Here is a 13,835-nt window from a genome sequence, read left to right on the forward strand (position 1 = left end):
ATCAAACATTTGTGCAAGATGGGTCCTACGTTTGTTTACGGCAGACCGTAAATATTTTCGGGTTGAAAACGCCGAACAGCTACTCACAAGATGTGAGAGAGTGACCACGGACGCTTGAATGAGACTGCCACAGGTAATAAACGTGGATTTACTTTTCTTAAACCCGACTAAAGAGAAAATAAAGTTTGGATCGGAGAAAACGAGCAGAGACCACAAATCACTCCACGTAGCCGGACTGTCAGTACAGCTTTATATATGCAATATTTTTGATGCGAAAGGTCCGGTTGTTCTGGTACCTACATCCACCTGACTCTTAGCGTTACTGGACATCTTTATATCTCCAAAGAAGTTCCAAAAATTGCGGAACACTACCCAACCGCCCGTGGTACCTACTCCACGACAACGCACCGGTGCATAAATTCGCCATCGAGACGGACTTCCTGAAAGAGACCAACATCCAAACTTTGCCACATTCTTTATACAGTCCGTATTTGGCTCCATGTGATTTTTAGTTGAATGCTGTTAGCGAGATTCGTCGAAGGGCAGATGTTTTGAAACCCGGAACGCGGTTTGAAGTGCAGTTTGTTTTCGAGTGTATGCACAACATACAAAAAATGAATACAAGATGTCATTTAATAATTTGACAATTAGGCTAAGAAAGCGTGTAGAGGGGCAAGAGGAGTCCTTTGAAAGGGTGCGCTGATGTATTGTTCAATTATTAAGAAATTTGTTATACACCGCACTGATAATCACAACTTTTTGAATACCCATCATATCACCGCTAACTTGGTACCGTGTTGTACATTATGACGCAATGCAGTATGGAGAAGTAATGGATGGAGAACAACAAAAGATGTATTTTGTCACTTCTCAACACACCCGACCCTCTCACAACAACCCTGTAAAAATAACAGGTGACCCTTTTCAAACTGTAATCAAGAGTTTCATACAAATGCAATAAAACGGACGAAGAGCAAGAATCGAGATAACTACGCCTGACGAATCGATCGAAATCGAGAAAACCACGCCTGACGAATCGATCAGAACTGAGATAACCTCGCCTGACGAATCGATCAAAACCGAGAAAACCACGCCTGACGAATCGATCAGAACTGAGATAACCACGCCTGATGAATCGATCAAAACCGAGAAAACCACGCCTGATGAATCGATCAAAACCGAGATAACCACATCTGACGAATCGATCAAAATCGAGATAACTAAGTCTGACTAATCGGTCAAAACAGAGATAACCACGTCTGATGAATCAATCAAAACCGAGAAAACTACGCTTGACGAATTGATGTTAGAAAACGAGGAAACCACGCCTTACGAATCGCCAGAAACTAGGAAACCATACTGGCGAATCCCAGGATGGACATAACCACACCTGACAAATCGTCAGAACCTAGATGACCATGCCGACGAATCACCACAACCGTGGTAGCTACGTCTGACGAATCGTCATAACCGAGGTTGCTACGCCTGACGAATTGCCCAAAACTGAGATTAACACGACTGGCCAATCGCCAAGACTGTGATAACCACGCCCATCCAATAGCCTAAACAGATATAACTCAACTACTTATTATCTTTAAAAGCAAAATTTTTCTTATAAAAATGTTTGCCACTTTATTAGTGTACTTTTTGTTGATTGTGAATATGTGATGTAATTTATATGAAAATTAACGATGTTATTAAACACTTAATTTACACAAGTTATTTAATACAAACTGTCAACGTTTCATGCCATTACTGCTAGACATGCTGAACACAGTTGTGACTGCGTTACGTACAGGGTCATATGTTGCTTGGGACAAGACTGTCTTGCGATCCATTGGAATTCAAAATAAGAAACAATTGACTGACAGTTGGTGGTAGAGAAGTACGAATATGTGGCGTCTGTGGATTCATAAAATCGATACTTACAGATTCAGACGAAGTGTGTTCATCTCTGAAAATGATCAGATTTAATTTCTGACACTGTTTTAAGACCAGCCAGTATTTGTTCCAACCATTTCTCTGGAAGAAAAAAAAATCACATATTACTCTGGATCTGTCATCAAAATTGGTAATTCATAATAACGTGATTCATAGGACCTATAAACTGTACTTTGCTGTAAGTGAGACAAGCTTATATTTGGGTATATTGTATGCATCGGTGTGTGATAATCACAGGGGCTCGTTTCGTTGCTTACAATTGATCTGCCATACATGTACTATGTAATAACTACAATGGAGGACACTTCTCTCCTTTTTCGTGCTACCAATTTAAGAATAAACGCTGTTATGTCAAGCTACATTTCGTGTAACGTAATAAATTTGGAACCGATGTTTAGCTCAGGCATTCAACTTTGTATGCGTATCCAAAGTTTGGCTTACTCTCATACCTTTAAGGAATGACAGACCATTTTCCCACGCTACTGCTCGACATGGCCGTGATCGTGCCCGCTTAATTTGCAAGAACAACGCGCTGAATGGAATACTACCTTCTCATTGGCCAAGTGAAAATAAATTATAAATAAATGCAGAACGTCATTTTCTTTTAACCAATGAGAGGACAGTATTCCATTCAGCGGGATCTCACTTGCATACGAGCCCCTTTGTGATAATGAGGCAAAGTATTTAAGCGAACCACAAAAAGGATATTCGTATGTGTGATAAATGTGAATCTATGCATATGATTCTATTTAGCAAGATCTAAAACAAAGTAAACTAAAATAGAGTAAATTAACTGATTAAAAATGTCAGAACTATATTTAGCTAACTTACTATTATCTATGACATTGACTGTGTTACAAGATGGTTACATTTATATTCAGTGGCGTAGTAGCGAGCGGCGACTAGAAAAGCAGGACGAAATTATAATTTTCAGCCCCAAAAATTACGCCCTGGAAATATAAGTAAACATTGTCGTACGGTCTGGAAAATATGAGTACAAATTGCTGGAGTAGGGTCGTTTCTAGGTGTTAGAGACGTCATAAGTCGACAGATTTCTCTTGAAATACTAGCTATACTATTTTCATACATGTGGCTCATATCTAAGTAGATTAAATGTTGTTTTACTCATGACAAAAAGTCTGAATGGACCGTACATCTAGTCATTTGCAAACCTTTCAGCCGAAATCGCGCTTTTTCGTAATAACTGGCGTTTTTCTGGCAACTCAGTTTTGAAACAAACTCTGTCACACAAGTGCATCTCCAACTCCAATCAATACATTTTTCTACGTATCAGAAAGGTTTCGTCCTTTCAATGTCGTCATAAATTTATAACAGATACGTAGAGACCATTCGCGTTTTGCTCTCTGAAAAATTTTCCAGGAGCCTAATGGGAAGGGCTTGAATCGAAGGATTCACAATTTGTACTCAATGCTCCGGCAAACGTAAGAACAATGCAAACCGTTGTGTGATCGATATTTTTATATGATGCATTGGTAAAACAAATTATATAAAAATATTTGAAAAGGAGTATTTTAATATGAACAGCGTTCCCAACCTTCATATATAAGAGCGTTTAACCGGCATAATTATGAAAATATAAGATTGTCCCAAAACGTCATGCGACGCTTATTGTTTGTGCCTACAAAGCTGCAAATGTAGCAGTAAAAACGAGTACTTTGTGAGCTAGAACAAATGAATAGAAACTGCCTTACATTTCAGACATGGAAATTAAAGAAATTTGACCAGACGCCGTTCATGTGTCTCTGAAATTATTTCCCCTTACTTCCATTAACAACAACGACAAACCAGAGCAGCTGAATCGGACTTGCATTGTTTTCAGATAGGACCAAATAGTTTAACAAATGTAATTTTCTGCGACAGATTAGGTCAACCCATTCCTACCCCTTTCTAAGTCACCTATATTCATATGATCAGCCTATGAAAGTGAGGTAAATTTACGAAAAGAGGGTGGGGATGATCATGTTGTGCAAAATAAGAGTGAGTTTAGTCTTTTAAACTTCGATTTCGGAGCATGTTTAGGATATAATAAAAAGAAAATTTTCTTTTCCTATATTAATACCGGATATATTTCACAGAGAGAGAAATAGAGGGAGCGGGTAATAGGTAAGGATAGATTAAGACAAATGCAAAAGAAATCTGACAACGAACGGTGCAAAAGTATCTTTGTCAAAAGAAATTACAAAACAGAGACAAAAAGCCAAACAATAAACAAAAAGGCAAGCGTTTAATTTACAAAATTTTAAATGACTACGTCTAATGGAAGTATTATTTGAATATTCTAAATTTTGTGCCTCATTGGTTTGAACTTCGATGATATTATTGCAACTAGTTGGTATTGAATTGACCTTCAAATAATAGGGTTTTTTGGTACGTCAATACCAACTATATTGCCATATATGATATGTACTTTATGTAAGTATGTACCAAACTAATATCCATACTCTAAAGGAAAATCTTCATATGTTTCAGTTAATATATAAAACGGACGTCATTCGATTAAAATGTGAAATCAGCATACGTATATATCAAGATATATATTCAATTTCAGTTCGCTCATAATTTTTCTAACAAATATGATACAGCTTTTCACTATTATCTAAGTTGTAATTGTCATTACATTTTGATATTTCAGAATGTAATAAAATTTCCTTACCAAATACAGTTTAACCTTGCTACAAAAATTCACACTCGGGGAGGTAATGGAAATCGTCACCGAAAACATTATTCTGACATTTGACACATTTTCTTTCTTCTGGAATTTTATCTCATCGACCAGTATCAACAGGTAAAGTATGGTTAGACGTCCTGAATTTCAAGTCCAGTATATACACTATTTAAGCAAATTTTTAAAAATACTATTCCAATTGGATACCTGTTTTTTTTAATTTTCATAAGAACGCTGTAATTTTTTAACAATAAAATAATTCACAATTTGACATCAAGGTGTCTCCCTTGGGCACATCAATGTTTAATGTGTTTGAAAATATTAGTGCGTGATCTTTACATGAGTCTGTATAAATTGGCCTCCTGGTGTATAAACTGACATCTCGGATTATTTGTTCATAATTGTACTAACAAGTCTGCACAAGGTTTTCGCTTTTATTATATATATATTTGTCATGAAATGTTATTTCGAAATTTATGGACTTAATCATCTCGAGTCTAACCCGCCTGTACAAACTGGTATTTTGAATACGAGTATGCACTGCTGTCTTTGGCAGATTTTTAAAATATAACAGTGCCGAGTTTTAGTTTGCACCAATTTAAATCAAAATTCATGATTTGACAAAAATTAAATTATAACTTTCAAGATATTGGAATATAAAGTTATTATATATTTCAAATTATAACGAACACTGAAATGTCCCAGTGGTTCTATCTAGTTAGCAATATTTAGTCTTATTGCTCATTGCTGGGTTTGGTAATTTATTAGATATGCTTGACACATTAACGGAAAGTTCAGAGATCAGTTAAATGGATCTGTAACCATAACACTTCAATTTCGTCGTCACAGATTTGGAGAAAGAAAAAAAAATGTACCTTTATCAGCACTTAATAAAATCCGAATATGAAAGAAATCAATCTGTATGAGTAACACTAAAAGAACCGAGGTAGTCATAATTTTCATGAAATTTTCGGTGATATGTTAACTGGGCGTGCAATATTTCAAAACAAACAATTTGAAATTAACCAGTAAATACAGAATTTAAAAACGCATGGTCATCGTAACGATGTAAATAATTAACATGAAACAAATCAGCACTTTTGCATTCTCGATCTGCAATCCGCAACTCTGATGAAAAATCTCTGGCAGGCGAAAACAAAAACGTACATGTGGTCAGGTTATATTCTTTTGTGGCAACTTCACTTTCTGTGTAACACAAAAGAAAGATAGTCTTAAGAACATATTCATTATACACGCTGAATCTGATTGATGTTTCAGGTTGTTTTTTTAAAAAAAAATGTAAATATGTTACATAGTGATCAGTATCTGTTTACGTACAGCGTGTTGACCGGTAAATCTGTCTCGATAACAATAAAGTTAATTTGAATGGCAGACCGGTAAATCTGTCTCCATAACAATAAAGTTAATTTGAATGATAGACCGGTAAATCTGTCTCGATAGCAATAAAGTTAATGTGAATGGTAGACCGGTAAATCTGTCTCGATAACAATAAAGTTAATGTGAATGGTAGACCCGTAAATCTGTCTCGATAACAATAAAGTTAATGTGAATGGTAGACCGGTAAATCTGTCTCGATAACAATAAAGTAAATTTGAATGGCAGACCGGTAAATCTGTCTCGATAACAATAAAGTTAATGTGAATGGCAGACCGGTAAATCTGTCTCGATAACAATAAAGTTAATGTGAATGGTTGAATGGTAGACCGGTAAATCTGTCTCGATAACAATAAAGTAAATCTGAAAGCAGACCGGTAAATCTGTCTTCATAACAATAAAGTAAATTTGAATGGTTTACCGGTAAATCTGTCTCGATAGCAATAAAGTTAATTTGAATGGTAGACCTGTAAATCAATATCGATAACAATCAAGTTAATTTGAATGGTTGACCGGTAAATCTGTCTCCATAACAATAAAGTTAATTTGAATGGTCGACCGGTAAATCTGTCTCCATAACATTAACGTTAATTTGAATGGTAGACCGGTAAATCTGTCTCCATAACAATGAAGTTAATTTGAATGGTAGACCGGTAAATCTGTTTCGATAACAATAAAGTTAATTTGGATGGTAGACCGGTAAATCTTTCTCGATAGCAATAAAGTTAATTTGAATGGTAGACCGGTAAATCTGTCTCGATAACAATAAAGTAAATTTGAAAGGCAGACCGGTAAATCTGTCTCGATAACAATAAAGTAAATTTGAATGGCAGGCCAGTAAATCTGTCTACGTAATAATAAAGTAAATTTGAATGGCAGTCCTGTAAATCTGTCTCGATAACATTAACGTTAATTTGAATGGTAGACCGGTACATCTGTCTCGATAACAACAAAGTTAGTTTGAATGGTAGACCGGTAAATCTGTATCGATAACAATAAAGTTAATTTGGATGGTAGACCGGTAAATCAGTATCGATAACAATAAAGCTAATTTGGATGGTAGACCAGTAAATCTGTCTCGATAACAATAAAGTTAATTTGAATGGTAGACCTGTAAATCAATATCGATAACAATCAAGTTAATTTGAATGGTTGACCGGTAAATCTGTCTCCATAACAATAAAGTTAATTTGAATGGTAGACCGGTAAATCTTTCTCGATAGCAATAAAGTTAATTTGAATGGTAGACCGGTAAATCTGTCTCGATAACAATAAAGTAAATTTGAAAGGCAGACCGGTAAATCTGTCTCGATAACAATAAAGTAAATTTGAATGGCAGGCCAGTAAATCTGTCTACGTAATAATAAAGTAAATTTGAATGGCAGTCCTGTAAATCTGTCTCGATAACATTAACGTTAATTTGAATGGTAGACCGGTAAATCTGTCTCGATAACAACAAAGTTAGTTTGAATGGTAGACCGGTAAATCTGTATCGATAACAATAAAGTTAATTTGGATGGTAGACCGGTAAATCAGTATCGATAACAATAAAGCTAATTTGGATGGTAGACCAGTAAATCTGTCTTGATAACAATAAAGTTAATGTGAATAGTAGACCGGTAAATCTGTCTCGATAACAATAAAGTTGATAACAATAAAGTTAATTTGAATGGTAGACCGGTAAATCTGTCTCAATAACAATAAAGTTAATTTGAATGGTAGACCGGTAAATCTGTCTCCATAACAATAAAGTAAATTTGAATGGCATACCGGTAAATCTGTCTCGGTAACAATAAAGTATATTTGAATGGCAGGCCAGTAAATCTGTCTCGGTAACAATAAAGTAAATTTGAATGGCAGTCCTGTAAATCTGTCTCGACAACATTAACGTTAATTTGAATGGCAGACCGGTAAATCTGTCCAGATGATGATACATTTAAACTGAATGGCAGACCTGTAAATCTGTCTTATCGTGTACTTTGCACGAACACACCCACACACACACTCTCTCTCTCTCTCTCTCTCTATATATATATATATATCTATATATATATATCTATATATATATATATATATATATATATATATATATATATATATATATATATATATATATATATATATATATATATATATATAACCCTAAATTCGATCATATCACTACTTTGTAAGATAAAAATTTTAAAAAGAAAACTTGGCAGGAGGCAGGAGAATTAGGTCATTGGTCAGGTAATCTATTTAGCTGACGTTTGTTGTTATTGCGTTAGTGTTTTACGGCACAGAAACACAGATAAGTTATTTAGTGCCAGGGTAATTGGAGTAAATTTCTTCGCCCTGGGACACACCTCGATAGTCGTCCCAGACTCATTGGATGGTAGGACTAGCGGATCCAAACCCGCAACCTTCAATCACGAGTCCAGCACGCTAACCACTGAGTCACCTCATCTAAATATTTAGTTTAATCTTTTAGGAACTCTAAATGACAATTACAAGTAGAAGCATAATTCTTATTATATGTATCAAGCAAAGAAACTGGTCACGAACTGTTCATGACTCTTCCTTTCGCCATATATATTGTTGCCAGCGCATCGAAATATCGTCGCCAGGGTGTTAGTATCGTCGCCGGTAAGTTTTGATTAACTAGTGTGAAACATATGGTCCAGAACTATAAAGGAACTATACCACAGAAGTACAAGGATGCATCTATCGTCAACTTTTATAAGCGGAAAGGCAACGTACATTACTGCCACATCCAAGTAGGCATCTCTTTGCTGTCAACAGCCGGCGAAATCCTCGCCAAAATTCTGCTGAATTATCCTGTGCATATCATCGAGCAAGGACTCCTGCCAGGGAGTCAGTGTGGCTTCAGGAAAGAACGAAGGACCAAAGACAAGATGTTTGCAGCTCGTCAACTAGAGAAGAAATGTCAGAAACAGAATTTCGACCTGTACACGACATTTATCGACCTGACAAAAGCCATTGGTATAGTCAGCCGTGCATGCCTTTGGAAGATGATGGCAAAATTTGGATGCCCAGAAAATTCGTCGTGATTGTTCGGCAATTCCATGATGGCATGCTCACTAGTGTCGTGCACGACGGAGAGTAATCTGAACATTACACTGTCACCAATAGAGTCAAACAAGGCTATGTGTTGGGCCCAACTCTCTTCAGGATGATGTTCACTTCCTTGTTTACTGATGCCTTCCGTGACCATGAGACTAAGATCGACATTAGATACCGGACAAATGGTAAGTACTTAAATCTTATTAGACTACCGGAGATGACGAAGTTGCAGGCATTGACTCTTCGTGATCTCATATTTGCTTACGATTGTTCCCGAATGACAAATCTGTCTGATATGCAACACAATATGTACCATCTCTCTTCAACCTTTGATCATGTTGGTCTCACAATCAGTATCAGACAGGTGGTCCACTAATCTGCATCAAGAAAGCTTTACCTAGAGCATACCATCGTAGTAAATGGCCAAACCATCATCAAACAGACAGTCGATCCACCAACCTTCATCAAGAAAGCCTAAAGTAGAGCCTACCATCGTAGTAAATGGCCAAACCATCATGGCACTAGACAAGTCAACCTATCTCGGCAGCACACTGCCACGTGCAGTCCACATCGATGATGTAACCCACGCCAGAATTGCTAAAGCAAGTGAGACATTTGTAAGACTGTGCAAATGTATCTGGGCGCAATGGTATGGTATAACAAAACTTAAGGTCTACAAAGCCAGTGTAATACTGACTCTACTGTATGCTTCTGAAATCTAGACGATGTACAGACTCCATGCCAATAAGATGCACCATTTTCACATGGGCTGCCCGAGGAAATTGATGAGGATAAGATGGCAGGACAGGGTCCCAGACACCAAGGTTCTCACGCGTACATGTATTTCAAGTATCCACACTCTGCTGTTAAAATCACAGTTGAGATGGGCATGTCATTTCTCCGGGATCTCGGAAGAGAAACTACTAAAGAAGGCTTTCGATGGCGAGCTGAAAGAGGTAGAGTGATCTCATGCTGGTCAGAAGAAACGCTTTAAAGATTCCCTCAAGCCATCCATGCAACACTTAAGCATTGGCCCTGTGTCTCGTGAAGATCTCTCACATGATCGCTCCACCTGGCGGAGTCTCATCCATGCTGGAGCTACAGATTTTGAATGGATGACAATTGCAGAGGCAGTACAGAAGCGTGAGCATAATAAATCTCAGAACTGCAGCACCTCCTCTGTTGAACAAGCAAACCCAAGAGGTATCATCTGTCCAGTGGGCTACAGACAGATCAAAGCACAATTTGACCTGTTCAGCCGATCACGTACTCCCAGAAACCAAACCAATGAGAGATCTCGTGGTCATCGTAGAACTCGAAGGACGAAGACAATATGGAGTGCACTCCGCTGGATGCGAATTATGAAATAAAATTATGTTTATTTCAATAAACCAACATTTAGGGTTATTTCTACAGTTAACGGAAATGAACGAGCGATGTTCCGATTACCTGTTTTAGATTTTTGGACATTTAAGTTGGAATTTCGATGAATTCTGTGTTTTATCACATGCTACTACGATTTGGTTTCACTGATTTCAGTGTTTTCTATAGAGTATACTCTCTGACCTAATACACCAACATAAATACACAAATATCTAAAACAAGGTAGGAAAGGTCAGAGAAAACTCGGATTACCCCCGTTTTTCAACATCAAGGCTTTCATTGCCTCGGAAAACATGACAGTAGCTTACGATAAAATGTGAACAGGTAAGTTAATATAAGTTTATTTTGTACAGTAATTAGAATTCTGAATTAAGGAGCGGCGTTTCTACTCTCTACGTATTTCAAGAACTTATCACTCTTCGAAGATTACTTAAGTATTATCCTCTTTGGCGATATTTATGGTAAATGTATGACTTTAGATAGATCAAACAAGTTCTAAAATCAATGTCCTCCTAAATATGTTTATAAAGCTCGCCCAAATGCGCACGGAGAATTAGATCTACCTTCGCATAATTCGTCTTCAGATATTGGTCTACATTGTTTGATTAAAATTGATCTGCCCTGCCTATTCTTCGTGCATGCGATGGTAGATCGAGTCTGCGGCGTTCGTGTAGTTGAATGCACGTTTTGTACATGAGCAAATAGGGGACGTTGGGAGAATCCATAAGAGCTGAGGCGGGAAACTTACACACACCTGTCGTTACAAAATGCTTAACATAACCGTAGTCTATCCGATGTCGATACCACGTGATTTCCATGTTTTATCCCATGCTACAACACGTTGTTTCGACACATTCGATGTTTTCGATAGGGAATACGCTCGACTTCACACACCAACATAAATGTCTAAATATCTATACCAAAAGGATACGGGCAGGTAAGTTAATGTGTAATATGTAAGTTATTAGGAATTCTGAATCAAGGAGCGGCGTATCTACTCTCTATGTATTTCAAGAACTTACCACTCTACTATTTCGAAAATTACCTAAGTATTATCCTATTTGGAGATATTTTTGGTCAGTGTAAGGCTGTAGATACACCAAACAAGTTCTAAAATGAGTATCCTCCTTTATCTGTGTATAAAGTTCACATAAGTGGAAACGGAGCAGATCTAGATCTACCTTAGCATGATTCACCGTCAGTTCTGGGTCTACATAGTTTGATTAAAATCATTAATAAAATAAACAAATTAGAACCAGCAGATCTGCCTCTTCGTGCATGCGATGGTAGAGCCGAGTTTAGGGTGTTCAGCTAGATGGATGCACGTTGTACACGAGCAAATATGAGGCATCCACGAGAGCTCAGGTGGGGGGCGTACATCTGTAGGTGAGTAATGCTTAACATTGCTATAAACATTCCAAGAATCGATTATTGATGATTCCAGTTGTCTATAAGCTATCCTGAAAAAATTAACTGCAATGTGGATACGAATAGCTGAAGCTAGAATATTAACAATACGCGTTACTTTTTAACAACTGTATTGCACCAGTGACACGGTAAAACGCTTATAATGTTTGTCACCTGACCTTGGATAAAAGATTCCATAATTTGGCTAGTCCGTGTTTCCTCTGACCCTTGCCATCCCATTTTTTTAATTATATTTGCACCTTTATGTTGGGGCGTAGGGTCAGAACCCACTGTTTATCGAAAAGTTGGAATTCTCCGACACCATTTGGTGTCGGCATAGGGTAACGCGTTCTAGCCGGCCTAGCAAGCTTGAACGACTTTTCATCGAAATATACATGCATGAAATCGATAGGAATATTATTTATTTTCTCAAAATTTGCGAGTATAGCATTCGTCATGTCTTTCATCGACTAGCGGACGAGACGATACTACTGTGTTGCTGAAATTTGACCTGGATCTCGCCATTTGCATTCCGAGTCACATGACTACACAGCTCTCGCAACCTACATGTTAATGACATCAGAGGCCAAAGAGTCACGTGATATCGCCCATAAATTTCCAAAGTTGTACATAGAATTTGGAAATATTATATAGAAGACACTTAATATTGTAAATAAATATAATGCACAGTTAATTCTCAACATATTTATTTTGAGAACAACGACCAGAAACCTGTCGGTATCGCATTAGGGTGGAGAGATCATTTTCAACAAGTACTGAGCACGTGTCAGCAATGTTTGTTGTTTTGTTTTGTTTTTTGGGTATCACGTGACTACCGTATTGGCATGTGCTCTCTGCTTTGTGAATCTGGTTTTCTTCAAGTTGCTGCAACATTTTCAGATTTCCGGTCGTTGTTTTCAAAATAAATAATTTTAGAAGTTCGTGTTCCTTCATTTTTGTATAAAGATTGCGTGACTTTCATTTATATGTTCTATTTGTTTTCCTACAGCAACATTATACATGATTTATTGTTGATATCACGTGACTCTATGACTTCTGATGTCCGTTTCATGTAGGTTGCGATATTTGTGGAGTTATGTAAATATGAGTGCAAATGGCGAGATCCAGGTCACAATTTCTGAGAAAATAAATCGTATTCCTATCGATTTCATGCAGATATATCTCGATGAAAAGTAGTTCAAGTTTGCTAGGCCGACTAGAAAACTGCTGCATAAGGTGTCGACGAATTCCAACTTTTCGATAGGCAGTGGATTATACCCCAACATAAATGTGCAAATATCATAAATTGGGTGGCAAGGGTCAGAGTAGTACTAATATTAGTACCCTTACTTCTACCGCGTGGACAGGTACTAACACGAGCATATACGTGTCAATGGAGCAAGCCGGGTGTGATTCACACCCGGCGCTCTTTTAGCCTAATATCAACAATTTGAACATATTCCTTGCATATAATCCAAAATATTGAGTAGCCCTCTTATTTAATACCGGAAGTATAGAAAATCATTGTAGACATAGTTGTAAATTCTCGTTTACATTTTGTATCCGATATTTTCGTTTAGATCGTCCGCGATATTAGTTCAAATAATGATTACTTCCGTTCTCAGCCTCGTTTGTTTGTGTGTCATATAAGGACATTGAGACCTTATTTGGAAACGTTAACAAATCGTAGTAAAAATTTAGCGCGGTCAGAGTCAGAAATTCTGCGCATTAAAGTAAATACGGTTTATCGGCAACTTTGAAATTCCACCTTATTCGCCACTTGATCGATACTAACATAGGGCAGAATATCCAATATGGTCTGGCAAGTCTTACGTAGAACAGGGGTCACGGCGAGAGTCACGCGTTATCTGTTATGGCGGTTACGGTGAGGTTAGTGTAACCATGCCAATTTATTTTATCGTTTAAGGGCTTAATAAATTCAAAATAGCCAAACTTCTTT

At 37.2% G+C, this 13,835-nt stretch overlaps 1 protein-coding gene across 3 annotated transcripts in view; it reads right to left on the reverse strand.

The window, feature by feature from the left end:
* The window catches only part of LOC149801734 (uncharacterized), a 168,911-nt gene that overhangs the window by 146,015 nt on the left and 9,061 nt on the right, over positions 1–13,835 (reverse strand). For all 3 annotated transcript variants that reach the window (XM_089956045.1, XM_089956047.1, XM_089956044.1), the window contains exon 2: positions 1,930–2,022. In XM_089956045.1, coding sequence (XP_089812171.1) covers positions 1,930–2,022 — 93 coding nt within the window. The remainder of the gene's footprint in view (positions 1–1,929; positions 2,023–13,835) is intronic.

Source organism: Sinohyriopsis cumingii, chromosome 4, assembly GCF_028554795.1.
Source record: "Sinohyriopsis cumingii isolate HCF-2022 chromosome 4, ASM2855479v2, whole genome shotgun sequence".
NCBI classification, from domain to species: domain Eukaryota; kingdom Metazoa; phylum Mollusca; class Bivalvia; order Unionida; family Unionidae; genus Sinohyriopsis; species Sinohyriopsis cumingii.